The following is a 14646-nucleotide window of genomic DNA, read 5'->3' on the forward strand; positions in this document are numbered from 1 at the left end:
TGGTTATGTTATCCACATATCCTTTATTACTTATTACTCCTAGTGTAGGATTACCCGATGAGGTCTAGAGTAGTACCCATTATGTACCTATCAAGGAGCCGTAGCGGCTAGTTTGAACTGTTGGTTATTACAATGGATAGGCGGGTAGGTAGGTACCTAGTAAGAAGCCTTCGAGGTCCGGAAAGGCTATTGGCCTAAAGAAAGGGGTATACGTAGGAGATATAGAAAAAGAAATCAAAGATAAATTAGGCTGTAAATGCAAGACAGACTTGACGGTATTTGACGTTGAAGCAACAGACAAGCTCGACTTAGAAGATGGTTTGAAGCTTCAGCTAGTTACCTGTTTAGTTAACAACAAGTTAAGTAATATATATATATATATCCCTGGGGTCATTTGTCCCTTTCCTCTACTCAGCCCTCGACCTTCTAGAAAACTCTAGTCTATAACTTGACACGTCAAGTGTCATAGTCAATGTGAATGATGGTCATAGTGCTAATACTTCCTAGAAACTTAAATTCACGACAAGAAAGGGGGGTATAAATTTATCACTCGCTTCTTTTGATATAATTAGTACCTGGGTAGGTACCTAATCTAAGGGGCAAGCCCTTGGGTTGAGTCGGACACATATGAACGTACTAAGTGTGACTTCTCTGGCCGCCCTTCACTTTGGTTGAACATAGAAATACTCCTGAAACCCCCAAGGAATATATTTTATCTACTGCGTTATAGCTGTAGACCACCTGTCCACGGCATCTCTGGAACTAGGGGCTGCCAATGAGTCTTTCAAGCCCATGCCAGGTCTCGTGTTGCCTGGCAATGGTATTGCTGTGAAGGATAGCCAGAAGAACCTAAACTTTCCGCATAGTTTCGTTGTCGCTAACGCTGCGTATACTTCCATAACCAGGAGGTATAGACGCCCTTACTTGCGTTGTTAGTTGCTATTGCCTACAACCGAAATCAGGCGATTCCTTACCCAACCGAAGACGTGACACCACCGACAGAATACTCTCCTATTCCGTATAGGACATATCCCTTGACAATCTTGGCTTCCTCTTTCTAGGTAGTGCTACGAAGAAGCTTCTGTTACAACAGGCAATGTCTCACTAGACAGGTGTACTGCCTGTCAACTAGCACAAGCTCTAGTGCCAGAGCACTGCATACTCGTGTCTCGGCTGGATGCTGGCCGGGCAGTCTGTCCAGGGCTAAGTCGGTGGCGTGGGAGACATTGGCGCGGGCGAATTGTGGCAGGTGAATAAACGTCACCTAACCTATTTAGATGTTGGATAGCAAGACGAGGGAAGGGTGACATTATAGGATGAGGTGATCCAGTTACCTTAGGATAGGTAGGTCTGCTACGGACGTGTCGCGTTATTTGAAGCTGACTTATGAGATCTGAAAGACTTGGCAACCCAGCCCGTGGAATCGTGTCAAGGACCCACCTCTGTGCCTTATGCATAGAAGGTGAGCATCTGTTGTACTACAGAACGGGTTGTGGCAGAGAAGTGTGTTATAGTTGAAGAAAGGGCTATAGTGGCTGGCCAAGTTCTGACATGATTGGTGGAAGCTACGTGATATTGCGCGACAAGGGAGCTGAGTTGGCATAGGATGGGAATGAATGGGAATGCAGCAGGGTGCCTGATATACTTATTGATGGCAGTTATGTTGCATATGTAAAGCGTTTCGTTGGGCATCAACGCTAGATTGACGATCAAAGAGCGTGGGGGCGATGAGGCGGCGATTAAGCATTCGCCTGGAACTGTAGCGTCTGGACTGGGTTCCTTAATAAGGAAAGAAGGAAAAAAAGAACATAACTGCTAGGCAAGAAATGCATCCGAAGAGTATCACGGGGTGACCGTCGCCCGCTACTCCAATTCAACCCCAAACTCCGTTCATACCTCATATAGATCTTGTTCTCGTACCTATCATACACACATGGTAAGTCCGATCCCAGTAGCCATTACTCATAACTCATAACAAGTGTTCGTCCATTCTGTTGTAGTTGTCCGCCGTGTAAGCCGTTCTGTAGCTATCCGAGAGACATGTTCCATAGCGTCGTCCCTCTACCATTCTCATAGGGGAATTATCGCCGGATATCGTAACTTTTTTTTCTTCCCAAAGCCACATAACTTCATAAATCCAAAAAAGGGAATCATATATGGTCTGCTACGCAGCCGCTGGGGGTTCGCCTCCGCCGGCAGCGCCTTCCGAGTTCTTAGAATTCTTCGAGCCGGAAGATTTGCGACGATGCCGCCTTTTACGGCTGAAGCGAGCTGACTTTCCGTAGAAGTATACAAAGGTAAAAAAGCCGATCAGGAAGACTGCCAGGAGAATGCCAACCACAACACCAATTGTCGTGTTTACACTTGCCCCTGATCGTTTCCGTAGGCTCGATGCATGCTCGTAGGCAGCCGGGAGCGCACCGAAGGTACGGGTAAGAATCCGGTGTGCCCCGGACGAAGCTGAATTGGGAAGAGGGAGATTACGATGTCTGATAAACTCGTAGACGGACTTGAGGTCGAACTCGAGCCTTGAAGCCGAGGCCAGAGGGGAGTCGGGGTGGAGAGAGTTCGTCTGGGGTATGTACATTTCAGGCAATCTGCGCACCGACGGGGCGGGATATTAAGAGTGATAATGTAGAAGCGTGGCGCGCCATAGGCACAGTGAGGGTTAAGAAATGAAGCGAGAAAGCCGGCCACGGGCCACGAGGAGAAAAGCCTACCAGAGAAGAGAAGGGTTGGGCGAGAAGAAACGAGAGCGATTTTATTCTTTTCCAACCAGCTGCTAAGGTCGCAGCGTGTAACTACCTAGCTAGCGATCACAAGTCTTCGCGTGGGCCGACACCAAGTGTACAGCCGAATAACTGACGACGATGGCGGGGTCGTTGATGAAGGCTGGCGAGAATCTTATTCGTCTCGCTGTTCGGCAACGGCCAACGACGATCGACCTTTGGGGGGAACATAGTACATGTATGACCGACGGCGCGGACGGGGAATTTGTGATAGGTAGGGTCCATGTATGCAGACGCAAAAAGTAGCAGGACGATATAATTCGTCTATAGGATCCTCCTTGAGCTGGCACGCTGTAGGTTCCCGTCTGTAAGAGCTACCCTTCGGCGCCTACAGGGATCACCGTAATAGGTAGGACATGACGATACCTATGGGAACCCCGAAGTTACCTAAGGTAGATCTCAGCGAGGAAGTCCATACCCCGGTACACGGAAGGGATGGCCAATCTGGCTCAAGCGAAAGGTGGCCGAGTGCCAGAGGAGAGATTCTATTCGCAGCAGCACGACGAGTGATTATCTACGACCCGGATAAAAAGAGTTGATGCTCAGAGGCTGTCCAAACAGAAACGTGCGGAGATGGATAAGATAACAATACCAAAAGCGAATAGGCTACCGGAATTTTCCATAGATCATACATACCTTAGGTACATCTCGCGTCCTTTTTTTGTAACCGGCACCGGAGAGATGCTTGCAGGTCAAGATCGCCAGGTTGGTCGACGAAAGGGTTATTTTTGCCGGGCCCAGGAATGGGGGAGCAGAGTGAGACGTATCAAAAAATTAGGTGCTCCTGCGGTGATTCATTGCATGTCGAACGGGGATTGGATTAGAATTGGCGATGCTGCAGACCCTTGTGCCCTCCGTCAGATTGGAGACAGAGAGAGAGTCTACCACATGCAGAGAGCAGCATGGCATGGGCTAAAAGCTGCCAGCTCATCGTTCAACCCATTGACCATTGTCCATTGAGGAAATTTGAATGAGGCGGACAAATTCGGCGGTGGAACAGAAAATCCAGTGGGGTTACGGCCGTGGGAACTAATACCTATATGAATGAAGCCTGTCATATGGACTTGAAGGATCGGGAAAACGAATTTGTGGAGAATCTAACTTTGAATTGTTGAAAGACATGTTAGGAGTTAAATATGACTTGTAGGTGATTTGATATGATGCATTATAAAAGAATGGGTGGATTGTTGTTTGCTCTCATGTCAATTCAGGGGTATGAATCCGTATAACTAATGCGAAAAACAACTTAGAGCACTTGAGCTGAGAGAATACGCAGACGTGGCGGTGTCTGTGGCGCAAATTTATCTCTCTCCTTTTTTTTCCTTTTTTTTTTCCTCAATTACTAATAATTGAATCTCATCTTACCGAAGTCACCTAAACAAATTACATACCTTGTAAACACGACAGCTTCACCATTAAAAGCTGTTTGCATGCGATCTATTCAGGGTTACTAAAGGTATCTGCCTAAAATAACTATGTTGATATAGCTTTGCTCATAACATTTCCTTAAATCTCCTCCATGTATTCTTTATAATATTTTTCTTAATCATTCTCATCCTTCATCTCCCGGCGCGAATCGTTAAGTATGGGAAACTAAAACTAAACCAACTTGGTGTCAATTCCACGGTAGCGGAGCCACTATCATGCGGCCTTTTCAACTTGGGGTTACAGCGAGCCATAGGTTCCTTGACCCATCAATGCATGGCCTCGATTCTATCAGGGACATTATTGGCCATTGGTTAACCGGACTCGACATCACACGCTTAGGATCCCTCGCCGCGTGCATCGGCGCGGCCCCCGCAGCGTGGCGACTTCTAAGGACCGCTTGGCGTGAAGTGTATGGTTGGGTCCGTCAGTTCTTCATTTCCTCCGTAACGATACCTGGCCGGGATCCGCTGAACAGGCATGTAACGAATTGGGTTCTAGCAAATGTCGTGGAATATCGAAGCATACGGTCTTTTACGGCCCGCACACATATACAACCCGGTGCTGTCGCGGACCGAGCCGCGTTGCTGAAGAAGACTCGTCGCGACATCCAGTATCTGCCTCACTTCGAAACTGTATGGTTCTGGTATGAGAGAAATCTGTTCGTGGTCAGGCGGTCGCTTGATAGCTTTAACGCGTCTATGACGGACTCTGCTTACGATGGCATTGGCGGAGAAGAGCTAACTATCGGCTGCCTTGGACGGTCGACGGAGCCCATTAAGAAGTTCATTCAGAATTGCCAAGAGTATGCAGATAGACAGGCGCAATACTATGTCATTATCTATTCACGAGATCGTTACGGCATGTCCTGGCAGCCAAAGTCTCGCAAGCCGATTCGTCGTCTTGAAACCGTTCATTTTGACGATGCCCTTAAGGAGGAACTCCTTGCAGACATAAGAAAATATCTCGACCCCAAAACCAAGAAATTGTACCAGAGTCGTAGCATGCCTTATCGTAGAGGTTACTTGTTCTATGGACCACCGGGTACGGGGAAGTCATCGCTATCGACCGCTTTAGCGGGCGAGTTTGGCCTCGACCTATACGAAGTTAAAATTCCAAGCGTAGCGACCGATCAGGACCTTGAGCAGATGTTCCAGGAAGTTCCACCGCAATGTATTGTACTTCTAGAGGATGTTGATGCTATATGGGTGAAGCGCGAATTAACAAATCGCGACCCGCATCATAATGAGGTCGCATCGAACTGTACGCTTTCCGGTTTGCTCAACGTCCTGGATGGAGTCGGGTCTCCTGAAGGCCGTATCGTAATTATGACGACCAACAAGCCGAACCGATTAGACAGCGCCCTAGTACGACCCGGCCGTGTCGATATGAAGGTTATGCTCGGTAATATCAGCCGAAGCTCGGCTGAGCAGATGTTTCTCCGCATGTTCACGTCGGATACCGATATGTCGCCATTGTTGACATCTTCGCGGAGGGATGATGGTAAACTAGGCGAGGAACCCATTACCCAGGTAGGCCGAGAGCTACTAGAGAAGCTCGCTTCAGAATTTGCGACGCACATCCCTGAAGACACGTTTACCCCTTCTCAGTTACAGGGCTTCTTTCAACTGCACCTAGACAATCCTATGAAGGCTGCATCGCATATTGCGGCGTGGGTTGAGAAGGAGTTATCTGCAGTGTCGTCGGATGACGATATCGAAATTTTAGGGAATGGGACGACCTAATCTACTAGGCTCCTAATGTATATGTATGATATGTATACATTAGGGAGATATTGTATCATGTCAAGGGTTATATTAGAATTAGATGGGATAGCGGTGTTTGGGAAATTGTTAGATAATGCGTTCGGCATTAAGATGAATTGACTACATGTCACCGCTTATAGACAATAATAGATATAGAACCTAGATGTTTCTAATTAGCGGGAAGCGCACCTACGCGTTAGATAGAAGCAGCTCTGAATGTACTATGGGATTAAGGCTGAACTGTCTGATATTGTCCAAATACCCGGGTTTCCCGAGTCCCGACTTCTCACGTGCACCCGGGTCCGATGTCATCACACCTATATGGCGTTATTCCAGTTTTCGTAACCAGCAATGATGTATAATACCAATATTCCGGGCACAGAGTTGCGACAGCGCAAGTTAGAGCGAATATCGCTGAAGGGTTTGCGCATGAAAGTGAACATTATACTTAGTATTCCATAAAACCAAGTTAATGTATTCGAAACGTTAAACTTGTATAATAAAGAAAGCTTGCGGACCTCCTTATTAGGTTCACCGGTAGTAAGTTAATCGTGTATTACGAAAACAATAACGTTAAGGAAAGAAACTAGCCAAAAGTTATTAGCAAGGAATTAAACCTCATTTCTTTATTGGATCACTAGTTTTTAATTTTAATTTTAATAGAGGGATGACCATCTATGTAGGCAGCTTTGGACCTTTCAACATACCACTTACAGACATCGTAGCCATCGAAGAATCAACTCTCCTCCTCCACCCTTCCCTCCTTTCCGCTAATCCCGGTCCTCATGGAAAGATGGTGGGCTTTGAGGTTCAGGGTATGGGGTAAAAAAGGTGGGAACACCGACGTCAACTTACCGCATAGGGCTTACAGCGCCGCTTCTGATTTGTCCGTCAGCCGTATCCTGTCAGGGAACCTTGAAATTCCCGTATCGCGTCATGATGTAAGAGAGCTTGAAATCAGGATTTTAGTACGAGCTTTTATGTATATGGCCTACCCGAACCCTTCTAAATCGACATATCTTACTAGATAAGTGGTACATCGACTGGTGACGTTTGAACTTTTCAGCCCCTTTCGTCGATTAACGTAGGTAACGTAGATGTCGAGGAATCTTGTTATTTTCAAGTTTTCCGGGACCCGGGCTTGCTCTTTACAAATAAGTACCTGAGCCTGCACTTCAACAAGACAAATAATAAAGTTATCTTTTGGTTATTCCAAATACCATTCTAAACTCTCGTGTAATTCATATTCACCCCGTAGAAAGTTTTAATACTCTTAGTTTATTACTCTCTTGAACAACAGCTTCACCTAGTTAAGTTTACAAAACTTAGGTACTTAACTCAAGACACAATGTCTTCCAGCGGCGACGAGCATCAACAGCAAGAGCCCCCGAGGCAGCAGACGGCGACCCAAGAGACCGACCACTCGGATAACTCAGACCAGATGTCCGAGACGTCGCGACCACCGCGCACTCGCCGTCGCAATCGACGTCGCCCCGGATCGGTCCAACCCTTCCAGCAGCAAGACGACCAGCAGATGCTTCAACAGAGGCAGCAGCAACAAATGATGCAACAACAGCAACAACAGCAGATGATGCAGCAGCAACAGGGTGGTGGCAGTGATAAGAAGTCAGACACCCTCCGGCTCCGTCTCGATCTCAACCTCGAGGTCGAAGTTACTCTCAAGGCTCGTATCCACGGCGACCTGACCTTGGCGTTGCTGTATGTGACCTCCCCTTATCCATGCCTCTATTATACATGACTATTAGCTAACCAAACCTCTCTTCTCCAGTGACACTTAAGAATATCCGAACCCCCTATGGCGTAGTGCTTTAGCGCCTGGACGTGCGATCTTCCGACGAAGACATGCAAGTGGGTTCGAGCCCTACTGGGGTCAAACCAACGGTCCGACTTTAGGTTTTTTTCCCTAGGCTCCACCGGGCGCGTGCGAGGGTGATTCTGACTCGTATAAGAAGGGGTTCGGCGGTTTTTCTCCTGGCTAAAAAAGTCGGCTATCTAGGGCCCAGCGATCTTTCGGGACTAGATAGAGCTAATGTTATAGGCAGATGGGGACGGAATGCAAAGGCAGGAAGTGGAGGATCTCTTTTATGTTAAGCGGAACTCTAGCTACATCTCCTTTGAAGGAGGTACTGTAGACGTCTTAACACCGTTATTGATTCGGTTCTAGGGTGAAACTTGTGTGGATTATACCTATAGTGTACACAGCCCGATAGACGTAAAGGATATCATCATCACCATCATTAAGAATGCCTACCCGAAACAATACGATACGAATATTATGACACTTAATGAAGGAATCCCACACGATTATGATATGTCTCTATCAAAAATGAAACGAGAAATATTTGACGACGTTAAGGTTTGGTATTAATATTGGAGGAGCCAGGCACTCACATTGCACTATCTCTGTCATTCTCTTCATAAGTAGTACTCGTGCTGCGATGGAAATTATTTGACAAACACGCTTGATGAGATTATGTACAGGTTACAGTCACATAATCAAAGATATCCTGGCAACTTTCAATCATAAAATATTCGTGGCTTTCGTAACACGTGTATGTGTAAGACAATTTCACCCATCCGTAGTGGCGCTTAGGAGAGAGTCCGTAATAACCAGCATCTACCGCAAGTACACCTTCATATGCCATTATGCATCTTATACCTGATCGAGTCCTGTTATTTTTCTCTGGAGCACCTGGGCGTCCCCATCTGCTTTTTTCTCATGCCGGGTAGTAATGTGGTACCAGGCACAGACTGTAATCGCGGTGAGCCCGACCGCGAGCACGGCGAACAGCCAAATATACTTGGACACAACGGAGTCTCCATCTTGGGGATTCCAATCGAACATGTCCATCGAGAATAGAGCCTAGTAAGTTTGAGCTAAAGATCTAGACTTCTTTTCGTACCAACTTACCGCAACGCTGGAGAAAGGCAGGTATATCATTGACAATATAGCAATAGACCTCATCTGAATACCCTCCCGCTTTGTGTCAAGGGCGACCTCCGTGTTTACATGAGCAATGCGAGTGTTAAGGTCTGAATCACGCATCGCGATTTGGTTCCAAACCTAACAGTTTTCAGTATTATTCCACAACCATTAGGGGTCATTAAGTGTAACGTACCGTCTGCATAGCCAGCGTTATATTTGCTGCGATCATATCACATTCATCCATTTTACCATCGTACTCATTGATAATGTCGTGTAGTCTCTTTTTCATCTGGTGTCCCATTTTCTTGAACCAGCGTTCTCTCTCATTTCTCTCATCATGATGGCTATCATCGTGAGAACGCCTCCCCTGCTCGTCAGAGGAAATATAGTCTTCGAACTCTTCTACCTCGGCTAGAAGCTTCACCATTTGCCGCCTTACAGCTTTCATGTGGTCTATAAGGTTTCGACTTTGTAGACAAAGCTCCAGGTGCTCCTGCGTTTTCTCCTTGTTCATATCTATGGACGGGTCCCAGGATCCATTCTCCAAATGCTCTGACCGTAAGGTAAACTTATCTAAAAGCTGGTCGGCAATAGATACCAACCTTTCTTTTTCAAGCTCGAAGAGGATTCCGATCATTGACAGTGGATATTTAATTCTGTCACCGGCTGATCGGACGCGGGATTCGATTTTCTTTATCTGGTCCTTATTGCAACCATACATAACAGTATAGATGGACTCGGTGCTTGGGATATAAGTAACGGACAATGCCAAGTCTCCAGAGAGGTACTTTGACGTTCGTGCAGTAAAACCTACAATGATTTAGGTAAGATAGGCCTCTAGGATTATGAATTAAGATCTTTATACTCACATATTTTCGTACCTACTCCTTCACTCTCCTCGTAGCATGACGAAATGCAAGCAACCTGCCTCGCTATCGACCGCGTGATACCTCGATCAATATGGAACAATCTTGTAAGTCTTTCCCATGTGTCTCTCGAGACCGAGACGTACGAAACTGGAGCATCTTCATCAAATATAGGTGAAGCTCTACTTAATAGCCTATATCACTTATCAACGCGATCTTCGAGAGGCATAGATGGAAGCTTCTTCTTACACAGCATAGAACTGATTTGATTCAGACGCGGAACTCATAGCCTATATTCATACGAGGTAGCTATTAGCCTCCGAGTATGAGTTTCTCGTGGTAGGTACGTATATCCATACACAGTCGAACCAATTCTCCCACTGGTTCTTATCTTCAAGCAAATTTTTGATCACCGTCTAATATAAACTATGTTAGCAATATAGCAGATATTGCATGTCGCTACACTTGCTGTGTGTGATTCCAATTTTCGTAGAACGACAGTAGGTCGTGTTTCAAACTCAAATAGCCCCAAGTCGGCGCTAGACCAAGGCAAGTCTTCCATAGGCCAATCCATCTTGTTTACTAGGATTTAGAATCGGCGTGGGTCGGGGCCGAGGCTCGAGTGCGCGTTGACAGAAGGAGGCTCTAGGGGGTAAGATCGCTGCAAATTGGGGAAGTAGGATCTGTTGAGGGCATTCTGGCAGAAATGCTAATATTTCTGGAAAGCCTTGGTGGTCACCATCTTAGGTTGCCACAGCTGGCTGCCTGGCTGCCTGCATATCTTACTGCATGCTACGACATAGATCATATCTGATTGGTTCTAAGTCGACCAAGATTGTCGTGATGCAGGTATGTATTGGGCTGAAATGCCGCACATGTCATACTCTGTCAAACGCTGTCCAGTTGGTCGCCGGGAGCCGCCTTCGGTTAATTTTTTTTCTTTTCTTTTTTTCCCCACCTATGCTAATATCCCTCACTGACCTTCGTTGTCTCTACCTACCTAGGTACTCATATCAACAAGTGCACTTTTGGAGTCAGTCTTCATTCAGATTTTGGCCAGTCTTTTGCGGGCTTAGGAGCGCCGAATTAAATCAACAATGCCCGAGTCACAGTCACAGCCACAGCCACAATCACAGAGCGAGACATGGCACGAAGTCGTATTGAGGCAGAAATATAACGATCCCCTAAAGCTGAAGAACTCCCTCGACAGTATGTATGGCCAAGATCGGTACAAAGTGAGGGTAATGCTACCAGGACCCGATTCCAACGCACCGTGCACCAAATTAATCTCCCATATAGGTAAAATCCGGTCGATACATCCTTCAACTTAAATTACAGGAACCACCGCCCGAGGTAAATATTGTCATGCTTGATCCTTCTATGATGTGTGCTGAAAGAATTTGATTCATAAGGGCCAGATAGCTGAATTAGAAAGGGCAATCAGTTTTCATTATAAATAAGGGGTAGGGGATAGGTAAACAGTATTCGAAAAGGGGATATCATGGCGTCAAGAAAGTGATGTGCAACGCTAGCCATGAATGTTAGTTTGGCTGCTAGCATCTGGAATTCTTGGAACTTACTGGTGGGATATATATCGCTATAGGTGAAAAAGGAAATTCAAGATCACTAGGCCCTCTTAATACTAATTCGGGTCGTCTTTCGACACTGCTTGATGCCTTTGGTATGCATGGCGATAAATGCTACCTCGCATGATGTTAACCAGACCTGGGCTCGCCTTTCACCTCCAAATAGAAGCTATCGTCTCCTTCACATGTTCGTCGAAGTAGATCCATCTCCTTGACGAGTTCTGAGATGTGGATTCGGTTGTCACGTTCTGGCTCAAGCATCTTGTCCCTTATTATATCAAGGAGTTGGTGCAAGTACCAGGTACAATCTTTGTGAATTTGGAGCTGTATAATCCAATCTTTTACGCTCTCCTTTAGGATTGGTCGTTCGCCATGCTCACCCTTGAAAATGTTGAAGAAAGTGTCCGAGTCGAATTGATGGATATCTTTGTTAATTCTGACGTTGGGGAAAGTCTCAGTCACGCTTTGGTTTCCCAATAGAAACCATGTGACGTATTCGAGAAATACACACCCAAGACTAAAGATGTCGGATGCGCGGGAGATTCTGCCATCCATGAGGTCAAATTCGGGCGCCCTGTATGTCTCTGTCCTGGAGATATTCTTTGGGTCTTGATTTGATCGCGAGACTTTGGTATGCAATCTTCCCAATCCAAAATCGGATAGAGCAAGTTGGCTTATAATCTTTGCCAACGAACTTTCACCAGAAGATGTTGAAGATTGAGGTGAACGGAACCAAAGAAAGTTGTCCGGTTTGATGTCTCCGTGACGTCCATACAAGTCCTCGGTATCATGGGGTTTTCCTAGTAGGTTATTTTCAAGCGTGCTTTTATCGATGTGCTTTAAGGCCCGCTGGCGCTCGTTATGGACACACTTGAGCGCCAAGCAAAGTGAATAGAGTTCGTGAGACATCCATTTGCAATGATCCCTAGCCGGTCTTGGATTGTTGTTGGTCTCCCAGAATTTGTTGAGATCCCCCTCTGCCCAGTCGAAGAGAATATAATAAGTTAAGCCGTTTACCGTGGGATCTTCGACTTCGAATGTTGCAAGAGGTTGTATCATGTGCCTACTGGCATCTTCATCGATTGACATATCCATGCAGAATAGCAGGGACTTAAGCTCCATATCCAAGCTTGACCGGTCATGGGAAGTGAGTTTCTTCAAGGCGAACATTTTGTCTGGATGGCGGATCTAGTAAAGGGTTAGATCAATCATCGATAGTACCACAGAAGAAACTTTAGTACATACCCCGATGTTTCCAAAATCATGGTGATCTTCGTCAATTTCGACTTGATATACCTCGCTAAACCCACCATACGCAAAACATGCTTCCTGTATCTCAGCCCCGTTGTCCTTTCCGTTCGGCTCTTTCTGATGAAGCCTACCACCGGGCATGGGGAAAACATCACCAGCGTGTAGATGGTAGTGTGAATGTATTTCTTTCGTACCGATGATATGTGGAGCGATTAGGCTGTACGACCACTGCGCAAACTGTTTCCTGCAGTAAGATCGATCTAATTGATCGATAGCTGTATGATGCTTCTCATGGCGTTGGCAATAGAGAGAATAGTTCCTATCCACCACCTTCCTTACCATCGGAAGGCACCCATCATCCATTCCCTCCTTGATGCATTTCGGAAACTCCTCCGGCTCTCTTATTCCAATGAACACAGCCAGCAGCTTCAAAAGAGGCTTTGAATTGGAATCCTTTGAACCATAGTAGATTTGCGTGGCTAGTTTTTCCTTGTCCTCGAAATCTTTGTAACAAGGGTGTTCAACAATGGCTCGAATCTTCTCGGGAGTAAGAATAATTTGCAGTTTGTGTCTCGGGATATAGGTTTTTTCATAGTCCATAGCACTAGGGATCTGAGCATCATCAAGTTCCTTCGCGATGGTCTTAATGAGTTTGTTGATTTCGGTTTCGGTAACGTTGTGCGTACTTGGTTTGTCTATCAGAGATTGCTGTTTGTGCTGAGCACTACCAGCAGTCATAGAAAAAGCCTCACCACGGTCGTTGATATGCTTTACTCTTTTTTCATTGTCTAGAACACTTTTTGATCCGATCATCGTGATACCGAAGCAATGGGGTGAGTGTGTTAGTGACAGTCAATGTGTACGTTGTGACTAAGATGACCAGAAATAGAAAGGGCAGAAATAGAAAGGGAGTCGGAAACTCTACTTTGGAGTTGTGGTTACTAGTGTGTAAAGTACTACTTCCGGGTCTGAAAAGAAGTAGGTATAATAGTGTTATGACAATACCTTAGAATTGAAAGACTGGAAGGAATGCGGACACTACCTGGACTTCAGGTTAGATATATCTGCTCCAAGACCGCTGCGTCATATTAAACAGCAATTCTTACCTGCAGACTAAATTGGAGTCACCGGCTGCCTCAACAGTTGCCTTACTGCCTAGAGATAGATGTATTGGCTGATATGGGATCGTTAACAGCTGTGCGCGAACAAACCGAGCAGCAGGCTCTGAAGCCACAAGGTAGCACTGATGTAAATCTTACCCGCAGCGCCGGAGGCCGGCGACAGCTGAGCCAGCGTTTGCATATATACTATCAAGGTATAAAATCAGTAGCCTTGTGCTAGTATCGTCTTTTAGCTAAAGATTAGACTCTTTCACGAACAAAGAATTTTTATATTAACACTGACAAAACGTCTCTAAAGTTACAATAGAACTATCAAATCGGAAACTGTTAATGCTAGGCAAGTCCCTGACCAGGTAACAACGAGCAAATAGTAGATGAATAGGGAGTAATCAGGTATAAGGAGACAGGTGATATAATTGATACAGAAACGTATCGGGCTAGCAGTGAGAGGTTTAAGTATATGTAGGTTAATATGTTATGTACTGCTCATCGTCGAACATAGCATACCATCATAGTCTCGCAATATCATAATGTCACTTCCGGCTATGTTTATACCTACCTAGGAGGTATGTATGCAGGCTGACAATTGTCTTCAGCTACCGTCCTAAGGTTGCCTTGTACAGCCACAGAAACTAACCGGGCACGGTACTTTCCTAATAGAGGAAATGATGCGTAGAGAACCCCTTGGCTCACCAATATCGTACGTGGGATGGGAGAAACCCCGTCCCGGAAAGTAGTCGTGATGTTGTTGGGCGAAACGGGTATGAAATATCAAAATATTTAATATCCTCTCGAGTGGTAGGTAGTAAAAACTGGGGCGGGGGGGGCCCCCCCCCGCCCCCGCGCGCGCGCCGCGCTGAACGCCGGGTCCGCCGCACGGATCATGTCCTCGGTG

At 46.1% G+C, this 14646-nt stretch overlaps 6 protein-coding genes across 6 annotated transcripts; 3 read left to right on the forward strand and 3 right to left on the reverse strand.

The window, feature by feature from the left end:
• Positions 1-2164: 2164 nt before the first annotated feature.
• Positions 2165-2587, reverse strand: F4812DRAFT_461948 (uncharacterized protein; the record flags this gene model as incomplete). Its single annotated transcript, XM_047937950.1, has 1 exon — positions 2165-2587. The coding sequence occupies one exon, from the start codon at positions 2585-2587 to the stop codon at positions 2165-2167; it is 423 nt and encodes a 140-aa protein (XP_047787418.1).
• A 1503-nt stretch (positions 2588-4090) lies between these two features.
• Positions 4091-6051, forward strand: F4812DRAFT_132178 (P-loop containing nucleoside triphosphate hydrolase protein). Its single transcript, XM_047929549.1, has one exon. It carries the CDS (start codon positions 4433-4435, stop codon positions 5957-5959), a length of 1527 nt encoding a protein of 508 aa, XP_047787419.1. The 5' UTR covers positions 4091-4432; the 3' UTR covers positions 5960-6051.
• Positions 6052-7117: 1066 nt separating this feature from the next.
• On the forward strand, positions 7118-8337 carry F4812DRAFT_439594 (uncharacterized protein). Its single transcript, XM_047935083.1, has 2 exons — positions 7118-7699; positions 7770-8337. The coding sequence occupies exons 1-2, from the start codon at positions 7329-7331 to the stop codon at positions 7777-7779; spliced, it is 381 nt and encodes a 126-aa protein (XP_047787420.1). The 5' UTR covers positions 7118-7328; the 3' UTR covers positions 7780-8337.
• Positions 8338-8346: 9 nt separating this feature from the next.
• Positions 8347-10661, reverse strand: F4812DRAFT_132311 (uncharacterized protein). The gene is made up of 7 exons (XM_047929551.1): positions 10263-10661; positions 10153-10209; positions 10043-10083; positions 9797-9987; positions 9121-9737; positions 8913-9065; positions 8347-8864 (listed from the first exon to the last, which is right to left on the reverse strand). The coding sequence occupies exons 1-7, from the start codon at positions 10365-10367 to the stop codon at positions 8655-8657; spliced, it is 1374 nt and encodes a 457-aa protein (XP_047787421.1). The 5' UTR covers positions 10368-10661; the 3' UTR covers positions 8347-8654.
• On the forward strand, positions 10323-11381 carry F4812DRAFT_132306 (uncharacterized protein). Its single transcript, XM_047929550.1, has 4 exons — positions 10323-10342; positions 10798-11034; positions 11093-11146; positions 11206-11381. The coding sequence occupies exons 2-4, from the start codon at positions 10891-10893 to the stop codon at positions 11251-11253; spliced, it is 246 nt and encodes an 81-aa protein (XP_047787422.1). The 5' UTR covers positions 10323-10342; positions 10798-10890; the 3' UTR covers positions 11254-11381.
• Positions 11382-11395: 14 nt separating this feature from the next.
• On the reverse strand, positions 11396-13937 carry F4812DRAFT_132337 (kinase-like protein). The gene is made up of 3 exons (XM_047929552.1): positions 13737-13937; positions 12625-13672; positions 11396-12567 (listed from the first exon to the last, which is right to left on the reverse strand). The coding sequence occupies exons 2-3, from the start codon at positions 13441-13443 to the stop codon at positions 11509-11511; spliced, it is 1878 nt and encodes a 625-aa protein (XP_047787423.1). The 5' UTR covers positions 13444-13672; positions 13737-13937; the 3' UTR covers positions 11396-11508.
• Positions 13938-14646: the final 709 nt, after the last annotated feature.

Source organism: Daldinia caldariorum (genome assembly GCF_022478825.1).
Source record: "Daldinia caldariorum strain CBS 122874 unplaced genomic scaffold F4812scaffold_16, whole genome shotgun sequence".
NCBI lineage: Eukaryota > Fungi > Ascomycota > Sordariomycetes > Xylariales > Hypoxylaceae > Daldinia > Daldinia caldariorum.